Raw genomic sequence first — 9,921 nt, 5'->3', positions numbered from 1 at the left:
ATCCCCGGGATTTTGAACGGACTTTCACAATCGCAGTGGCCTTCAGGAGATCTGGACCATCATAGGCTTATGCACCTCTTTGGCTTGCAAGTCAAAGATGGCAGGTCGGGGACTCAGCAGCCTTTCGGGAAAGAAGATGACGTGGGGTTTGGCTGCTGAGATAGGAAGCCCTGGCCTCAGCGAGGCCCTGGGGGCGGGGGGGGGGGGGGGGGGGGGCGGCCACCCCTCTGGGGGGGGGGGAGGGAGGCTGCCCTGAAGGGAATGGATAGCCCCGCTGCCAGTCTTCCCAATTGAGAGTGTAAGATGAGAAGAAGGTGGGCCTCACCCAGGAGGGGAGGACCCTCAGAAACTTCCTGCTGCTCTCGGCTCCACGGGAGACTGAGCGCAAGGCCAGCTTGGAGCGGGTGGCAGCCTGCCGGGGGTTGGGAGACCCTCCTCGGGGCTGGGCGGAGGCCCTTAAGCGCCTCGCCATATTGGACGGCCACACTTTGCAGCCTTTGTCTTTAGAGTCCTCCCACGAACTTTCAGAGGCATCCGGGGTGTCTGGGCCGAGGGAGAAGAGATCAGAGCCTGTGCGTCCCCAACGTGGACGTTGGCGGTTCCAGTTTGGCCCGGACTTCAAGCCTAGCGAGGCGCCTCAGTAAGCATCCTGGAGAACTGCTTGCCTCAACTCTGAGCTGGTGGTGGGGACCCAGCTCGGCCTTGTTGTTGCCTGCGGGGAGGGGGGGGGTAGGCAGGGAGGTTACACTCTGCCTGAGCAGAGTCGCTGGGATCCCCCACCGGCCCCTCCTCAAGCTTGAAGTCTAGTCTGTTTGGGCTTCTTGCCCCCTCAACCAAGAGTCCACGCTGGAGATCTTAAAGACCCTTGAGAAAAGCCACGTGGGAGGCTGGTTCCCATGGGGCTTCCTACCGTCTCCTGATTGCCTGATTCTCTGGAGTGTCCCGGACGTCTGCAAAGATGTGGATCTGGACGTGTTAGTGGAGGCCTTGAGGCCCGTGGGCACCTTTAAGAAGATCGGGAAGGTGTTCCGCAAAGAGGAGGACTCCACGGTAGGGATGCTGCAGATTGGGGAGGATGTTGACTACCTGCTTATCCCCCGGGAGGTCCGGCTGGCTGGGGGCGTGTGGAGAGTCATCTCCAAGCCTGCCACCAAGGAGGCTGAGTTTCGGGAGCGGCTGCTCCAGTTTCTGCAGGAGGAGGGTCGCACCCTGGAAGATGTGACCCGCATCATCGAAAAGAACACTCCACACCCACCCCAGCCCCCCAAAAAATCCAAGGAGCGCCGAGTGAGGAGAGTCCCGCAGATGGTCACTCCCCCCCCTCGGCTGGTCATAGGCACCTACGACAGCAGCAATGCTAGCGACAGCGAGTTGAGTGACTTTGAGACCTCCAAAGTCAAAGGCAGCAGGGGCCCCCAGAGGACCAGGAAGGTGCGCAAAATGCCTGTCAGTTACTTGGGCAGCAAATTCCTGGGCAGCGACGTGGACAGTGAGGATGATGAGGAGCTGGTGGAGGCCTTCCTTCGCCGTGGAGAGAAGAAGCCCAGTGCGCCTCCTCCACGTCGTCGAATCAATCTTTCAGTGCCCATGTTTGAGAACCTGGGGCCCCAGCCGTCCAAGGCGGACAGATGGAGGGAGTATGTCAGCCAGGTGTCCTGGGGGAAGCTGAAACAGACGGTGAAGGGCTGGGCGCCCAGATCAGGTGAGGCCCAGCAAGCCTCCTCAATGCCTGAGAGGGCTCGAGACTTGAGACTCAGTCGCAGCACCAGCCAGGACCAACACAGCTCCAGAAGCACAGGAGACGGGATCAACCAGACCCTGGGTACCAGTCGCTGGACGCCCAAGATCAAGTGGGTCTCCTTGAGGCGGTTCAGGAAGGAGCAGGCACCATCCCAAGCTCAGGGGACGGGCATGCCAGCTGAGGGTCCCCCAGAGGCCGCAGAGAACCAGGGGCCAGAGGTTCCAGCTGAACATGGCACAGAGGCTGCAGCTAATCCAAGGGGAGAGGCTGCAGCTAACCAGAGGGCAGAGGCTGCAGCTAATCCAAGGGGAGAGGCTGCAGCTAATCCGAGGGGAGAGGCTGCAGCTAATCCGAGGGGAGAGGCTGCAGCTAATCAGAGGGCAGAAGTCCTACCTGACCAGAGGGCAGAAGCCATAGAGGCTTCTGAGGGCCCAGCTAACCGAGAGGCTGGAGCTGGAGACAATCAGAGGGTGGAGGCCCCAGCTGACCAGAGGGTAGGAGTCCTCCATGACCAGAGGGAGGAGGCCGGACCTCAGGCTACGCCAGAAGCCTCAGCTGGTTCTGGATCTAGGGTCCGGAAACAGGTAAAGACAGTGAGGTTCCAGACCCCAGGACACTTCTCATGGTTTTGTAAGCGCAGGAGAGCCTTCTGGCATAGTCCGCGGTTGCCAACGTTGCCCAAGAGAGTCCCCAAGACAGGTGAGGCTAGGAGCCTCAGGGTGCTGAGGCCTGAAGCTAGAGCAGAAATGCAAGAGAGAGAGCAAGAAGAAGAGCTGTGAGGGGAAGACCAGGGCCCTGCTCCCTGCCTGTCCTATGTTAGCTGCTGGGATGCCTCCCTCCCTTGCAGGCTCCTTCTACCTCCATGTTTGAAAATGGAGGCTGCAGAGGCAGGGAGCACCCCACCCCCACACCTTTCCTGCCCTTTCCTCCCCTTTCTTTTCTTTTTCCTTCCATTCTTTCTTCCTCTTCCCCTTTGGTTTTTTGTTTTGTTTTGTTTTGTTTTTTGAGACAGTTTTTCTATGGAGTCTTGGTGGTCTCACACTCACAGTAGTCCTCTATCTTAGTGTCCTGAGCTCTAGGTGTCTGCCACTACATCTGGCTCTAGGAGGCAGGGTCTCTATGTAGCCCTGGCTAGCCTAGAACTCAACATGGACACCAGGATGGCCTTGAACTCACAGAGATCTGGATGCCTGCCCCTGCTTGGAGTAAAGACATGTGACACCATGCCCACCTTCTAGAGGCCTTCTTTATCATCTTGTTTTTATCTGATGAGATCATATGTTCAAGGTTGCATGGCTGTAAATACACTTAATTTTTATAAGTGATTTAATTTTATATAAGTGATTATAAATTTTTATAAGTTGATTTAAAAAAAATACTGAATACATCTCAAAGGATGTAAAGAAGCCAGCCCATGGAGCTGTGCCTGGGATGTATTTTAACTTCTTACTATGTATCTTAAATGCTCACAGCCTGGCAAAGGGAAATGGGCAGAGGAGGGGGATCATTCTGTCCTTTGTCTTCTTTTCTGTGACTAACTTTGATTGACAGCACCTAAAGAGAGGGCTCAAATTGATATGCAAATAAAAATGTGTTCAAGGTGGTTTCTTGTTTTCTAGGTGGCAATGAACAGAGTCGGGGTAATTTGGCTGGCTCCTTAATGGTGATGATCCTGTGTTTAAACTGTCACTTTGCCTGCCATGTTTGAGCTTCTAAGCACTGCAGGATTGGAGGGTGCAGGGCCTGTGGGCTTCGCATACCACACTGACCTTGGTGAAGGGATACAGGAAAACAAGGCGTGGGGTGCAGGAGGGATGGCTCAGAGGGTAAGAGCACCGGCCGCTCTTGCAGAGGAGCTGGGTTCAATCCCCAGCAGCCACATCGTATCTCACCATGCAGAACTCCAGAGGATCTGACGCTCCTGCCTGGTAACTTTGGTCACCAGGCACAAACATGATGCACAGAACACAGGCAGCCTAAACAGCCAGATGCATAAGTACTAATTGAAGGTGATTTTTAAAAAGCCAGCAGGGAATTGCACTCCTCTGGGACCTCTGATGTCCTTGATGTGGCTGTGTCTGGGATGGGTGTGTGGCACCCTTGAATGTGAAGAAGGCTTTTGTTGTCTATTTTCTGAGACAGCGTCTCCTTATTTAACCTCAAATGTATGGCCCTTCTGCTTTCTGAATGCTGGGATTGCAAGTGTGTGCCACCCTGCTCAGCCTCCGGAGGTCTCCCCCCTTCCTGTGTGTGTGTGTGTGTGTGTGTGTGTGTAAGTCAGAAGACAACTTGCTGGAATCAGTTCTCTCCTGCCATGTGGATTCTGGGGATCAAGCGCAGGTCATCAGGCTTGGCAGCAACTGCATTTACAAACTGTTGGACCGTCTCACCACTCCCTCCAAGCTGTTTTGACCAAGCTCACAGACATCGCCACTGGATGCATAAAAAGCAGTTGGAACAGCAGTGTGCTCGAGGGGGGAAGTAGTGCTTCTTATAACTGGGCCGCTAAGGGCCCGCCAGGGTGGGAGGAAGGTGGAAGCGTCTCTCTGTGATGCTGGCAGCGCTCCAGCCACTAGCAGTGAAGAAGGATGAATGCGTACATACAGCCTCTGTAAGTGTCAGCAGGAGAAAAGAACATTTGGTGGAAAAGAGCAGTCCAGCCCTCATGTGACTGAGAATTATGCCCCAGCAGCCCTGACCCTCTTTCTATTTCTTCCCCGATAGTATCTGGGGAGAAAACACAGGCTCTCCCTTGTAGACAGGGTCTCTACTCTGAGCCATGCCCTAGCCCCTCACCGGGGGATTCTAGGTAGGTGTTCTATGATACACCCTTGTAAGCCACTTTTTCCTTCCCTGCTGTGTTCTGAAAGTAAGTGGTTATATAACATACCACATGTTTCTCCCTGTGGCCTTGGTAGAGGCCCTTTTGCTGTTGTTCATGGACAACAAGGCTTGTTCCCTCACAGCTCACAGCCTATCCAGAAGAAAGTCCCACTGATACGTTAACTAAAAGACAAAATATGAACCCCACCTGGAGGAGTGGGCTTGGTGGGGTCTGGAGGCTAGGGGGAGAGGTCAGGGGTGGTCCTTGCTGTTGTCCACAGCCACTTGAAGATAAAAAGAAAAGCATTAATAAATAGACGGTGCGACCTAGTGATTGTTCAGCCTCCCTCACAGGGCCTGGAGCTCAATGGGCTTCAGGGACAATATTGGAATCCGGGGGAGGACTTCACGACAGAGGAAGACAGATTAGACACAGGACTGTGTGCTTCACCCATGTCAGTTGCACTCTGTGACACCGGATCACAGCTCACTGGCTTGCACGACATACGTGCACATGTCTAAGCCACCAGACACGGGTCCAGGGACAAATGGTAGGCTCCCATACACACGCACTGGTAGCCCACCAGAAATGTCCATAAGTTTATGGACACACATATTCAGTATTCGCTCACGCTCCAGCTCAGACCTGCACATGCCAGGAAACCCTCTGTTCCCCGCCACACCCACCCTGCCATCGTTAGTGTCGAGAGCCACGCTGCCAGATGCAGTGTACACATAACGCAGTGTAGACATACGCAGCGCCACAGAAACCCAGAGGACAGCTGCAGCCTGGGATAACACTACAGAATAAAAAACAAAACCCCTCAAAATACAAGACGAGAATAAAAAAACAAAACAAGAAAAACCAAGTGCAGGCATGCTGTGCACTCTGGGAGTAAGAGGCAGGTAGACCTTTGTGAGTTCAAGGGCAGCCTGGTCTACAAAGCGAGCCCGGGCTGAGAAACCTTGTCTCCAAAATAAAAAACAAAATCAAAACCAAACTCTCTTCCTGGGAGTTGTTTTCACAGCCTTTTTAAAAAGCCTTGAATCATGATCAAAACAAACCTGGATTGTGCTGACCTTCAGCTTGTCCCTCCCCTGAGAGGACATGACGTCCTCTTCCCTCCCTCATCTAGCAGGAAGATCCAGAGACCAGATGTGAGAGAAGAGGAACCCTCGCACTGCCCTAGGCCAAGAAGAAAGGTGATGTTATATCTTCCAATTACCAACTCAAGGCTTTTGTTTTTGTTTTTGAGATTTATTTATTTATACAGCTCTGCCTGAACATGTGTCTGCACACCAGCAGAGGGCACCAGATCTCATTATAGATGACTGTGAGCCGCCATGCGGGAAGAGCAGCCAGTGCTCTTAACCTCTGAGCCATCTCTCCAGCCCAGTTTTGTTTTAAAGACAGGCCCTCATGTGGCCCTGGCTCCCTGTGTTGCATGGGATGACCTTGAACTCTGGGTCCTCCAGTACTGGCCTCTCATGTGTTGAGATGGCAGGTGTACCACCAAACCCTGGGTTATGTGGTTCTGGGGATCAAAGCCAGGGCTTCAAGCATGCGAGGCAAGCACTCTACCTCGGCCCCCCTACAAGGGGCTTCTGCTAGGCTGGGTCCCGAAATCAGCCTGGCATGTAGAGAGGCCTGGCATGGCTTTGGTGCTGTTACATGCTGAGCATGCCCAGGGCATGGTCAGTCACCTGCGTAGTTTGGCCTAGTGGGACTGAAGAACATCCTGATGGTCACAGTGGGAACTGCAGCTTAGACAGGCTGGCTTGGGCGTAGACTGAGGGCTCACCTCTGTCCCCACTCCCCCATTCTAGGCAGTCCTAGAACATGGCCACACTCCTGGGCACGTGGAGGGACAGAAACAGGTTCCTCACACTCAGCATCTCAGCCTCCTGTGACCAAGAGTCATGACCGAGTTGGGGCGACTCACCTCACCAGGCTGAGGTGAGGACTGAGGAGACTAGACTAGAGGCTCACTACGGGAGTGCTGTGCGGCACCACGGAGCACCTAAGTCCAGTTCCCGGCAGCCACACATAGAGGCCACACCCACCTCTAACTCCAGCTCCAGGGGACCCCACCTGCTTTACACACTGGCCTTCGCAGGCACCTGACACCTGTTACACCCCCCGCACCCCCCAGTTTTACAACAACCAAAAAAACCCACAAAACAATGGGGGGGGTGCATGTGGTCCTGGCCAAGTGCTTGATGGGGGATACCTTTGACTCAAAAGGCATAGCCTGATATGGTGACAAATGCATGAAATATTAGCTTCTACGAGAAAGAAGCAGGAGGATTAGACTTCAAGGAAGACTGTATAGTGAGTTTGAGGCCAGCCTAGGCTACAAAATGAATGAATGAATGAATGAATGAATGAATGAATGAATGAATGAATGAATTAATACATAAACGGCAGGATATCCTGCACTAAGAGCACATTAATATTGCTGATTTTTGAACATTATCCTAAGATTGATCACACATCTAATTGCATTTCCCTGTGGTCCTGACCTCCCTGCCTTTTAAAGGATAAAGTTATTGACTCCAAAGTGGAACCCAGGGCCTTGTGCGTGCTAGGCAGGGACTCTACCACTGAGCCACACCCCAGCCCCTCACTGGGGATTGTAGGCAGGCCTCTACCACTGAGCCACACCCCAGCCCCTCACTGGGGGACTGTAGGCAGGGCTCTACCACTGAGCCACACCCCCAGCCCTTTACTGGGGGATTCTAGGCAGGGCTCTACCACTGAGCCACACCCCAGCCCCTCACTGAGCCACACCCCCAGCCCCTCACTGGGGGATTCTAGGCAGGGCTCTACCACTGAGCCACACCCCCAGCCCTTTACTGGGGGATTCTAGGCAGGGGTTCCACCACTAAGCCACACCCCAGCCCCTCACTGGGGGACTGTAGGCAGGGGCTCTACCACTGAGCCACACCCCAGCCCCTCACTGGGGGATTCTAGGCAGGGGCTCTACCACTGAGCCACACCCCAGCCCCTCACTGGGGGATTCTAGGCAGGGCCTCTACCACTGAGCCACACCCCAGTCTATCACTGGGGCATTCTAGGCAGGGGCTTCATTTCAGAGGTATAGCTCCAAGCTCTTCAGTTTTAATCTGAACCAGTTCAGCTTCAATTCACTGTCAGAAAAATGAAAAATCTCAGGCTCCCAGGCCTAGGCTAAGGAAGGAAGAAAGCTGACAAGAGACGGAGAGATGGAGAAATAGGGGTCAGGAGGTAGTGGTGGCAGGTCTTTGAAGAAGCTTCTTGACCTCACTCCTGCCATCTGGCCCCACCCCCATTCTCTTTCTGAGGTCTGTACACACCTGAAATCAGTTTCCTAGCCATCCTCAAGAGAAACAGAGAAGCCAGGAGTGGTGGCACACACCTGTAATCCCATCACTCAGGGAGGCAGAGGCAGGCAGATCTCTGTGAGTTTGAGGCCAGTCTGGTCTACAAAGCGATCCACGACAGTCAAGGCTACACAGAGAAACCCTGTCTCAACTCCCCCCTCCCAGTAAAAAGAAAAGGAAAAGATGGCGATGCTGTGGAGTCCCTTGGAGTGGCACCCAGCACTCTCCTGTCCTTTGCCGCCCCGGCCTAGAGAAGATTAACCAGCACCTTTTTCTTCTTACCACATTGCTCTTGACCATGACTGCCAGGGGAAGAGGGTTTCACAACTTCAAGGCAGGATGTGTCCCTACTCACCTGACTGCTTTCTGCTGCTCAGCCCCCACAACCACATTTTCTCTGGTAACGTTTGGGGCCAGCAAGAAGGGTCATTCATCAGATGAGTGGAGTAAGAGGTCCTGTGACTCTTTGGTGACTCATCCACCCTCTCTGAGCAAATTTCCCCACCTGAAAAAAACAACAACAACAACAAAAAAACCCGCTCACAATAAGAGGGCCTAGGACTGGGGATGGAGCCTGACTGTTGCTATGTTGAAGGAAGCTTTGGGTTCAAGTGCTACCCTAAATCCAGGCTCGGTGGTGCATGCCTGAAATACCAGCACTCTGGAGGTGGAGGGAAGCAGGATTCAAAGTCATCCTCTGCTACCGGGGAAGTTTCTGCTCAGCCTGGCCTCCATGATACCCTGTCTGTCTGGGTAGGGCTTTAAACAGAGAGCTGGGCATCGCTAGCGAGACAGGAATATTAGCTTTGGCGGTTGTTGTAATGGAAGGTGGATGGGCCTGGGCTCTGTTCCTCCCTGTACGCCTCGGCCACTGGTACGAGCCGGCACTCGTGGGTATTTAACCGCGGTCCTGGAGCACCACCTGGTGGTAGATTCCGGCCTTGCATGGCAGGGGCTGAGGGCCGCCGGCCGCCTTCTGTCCCTAGCACGGGAGTCGTTCTAGGCCCTGGCCGCACCGTGTAGGACTGGGAGTGTTCCTCCGCCTGAGTGACTCTGAGTGGGCTCTGGCTGGCTCAGCTACTGCACATGGACAGGTAGGGGTCTTGGCCTCAACCTAGTAATCATTTACTTGGCCAGCAGAGGGCGACTGTGAGCCAGGCCCGGAGCCCCACGCCTGAGTGGCGCTCTTTGCTAAATTTTTGAATTAGCCAACCAGACTTGCCTGAACTTGCTTCCACCTCCTCAGTGTCTGTCTCCCCCCACCCCCATTCTGCCCTGCTCTCTCACGTGGCATGGGGTGAAGTTCCCCAGGGTTGCGCGTGGGAAGGCTGAGGACAGGAGTCTGCAAGTGGAATTCCTATCACGAGTTCACAGGTCTGGCTTGGAGACTGTCCCCCCCTTCTCTATTAATTAATTTCTCTAGAGCCATCCCCATGGCAACTTCCCCGCCCCCCTCTCATCAGAGAAGAGATCTCCCATAGGTATCAGCCCACCGTGGCATATCAAGCTGTAATAGGACTGGGCACATCTTCTATTGAGGCTGGACAAGGCCGTCCAGTTAGGGGAAAAGGATCCATAGGCAGACAATTGTCAGGACAGCCTCTGCTCCTACTGTATGACATCCCATATGAAGACCAAGTGTACGTTACATATGTGCAGGGGCCTACATCCGTCCCATGCATGCTCTCTGGTTGGTAGTTCAGTTGGAGAAGACTCCCTAACCATTGTTTCATTTTTTTTGGAGAAAGGATTTCTCTGTGTAGCCCTGGCTGTCCTGAACTCACTTTGTAGACCAGGCTGGCCTCAAACTCAGCGATCTGCCTGCCTCTGCCTCTTGAGTGCTGGGATTAAAGGTGTGCCCCACAAACCACCATCCTGCTTCCCTAACCACTTTGTTTTGTTTTGTTGGAGACAGAGTGGCCCTGTGTAGCCGTGGCTGTCCTGGACCCTCTGTAGACCAGGCTGGAGATCCGCTTGCCTCTGCCTCTCCAAGT

At 53.9% G+C, this 9,921-nt stretch overlaps 1 protein-coding gene across 1 annotated transcript; it reads left to right on the top strand.

The window, feature by feature from the left end:
* Window positions 1-315: 315 nt before the first annotated feature.
* Ccdc8 (coiled-coil domain containing 8) lies at window positions 316-3,348 on the top strand. Its single transcript, XM_055615560.1, has one exon. The coding sequence runs from the start codon at window positions 1,057-1,059 to the stop codon at window positions 2,518-2,520; it is 1,464 nt and encodes a 487-aa protein (XP_055471535.1). The 5' UTR covers window positions 316-1,056; the 3' UTR covers window positions 2,521-3,348.
* The last annotated feature ends 6,573 nt before the right edge of the window (window positions 3,349-9,921 follow it).

Source organism: Psammomys obesus, unplaced genomic scaffold (genome assembly GCF_907164565.1).
Source record: "Psammomys obesus unplaced genomic scaffold, mPsaObe1.curated_primary_1811, whole genome shotgun sequence".
Classification (NCBI taxonomy): domain Eukaryota; kingdom Metazoa; phylum Chordata; class Mammalia; order Rodentia; family Muridae; genus Psammomys; species Psammomys obesus.
This window is presented reverse-complemented; position numbering and strand designations above follow the sequence as displayed.

What these genes read in the sequence shown, in the direction of transcription:
- Ccdc8 (XM_055615560.1), top strand. Translation starts at nt 1,057, where the DNA reads ATGCTGCAGATTGGGGAGGATGTTGACTACCTGCTTATCCCCCGGGAG.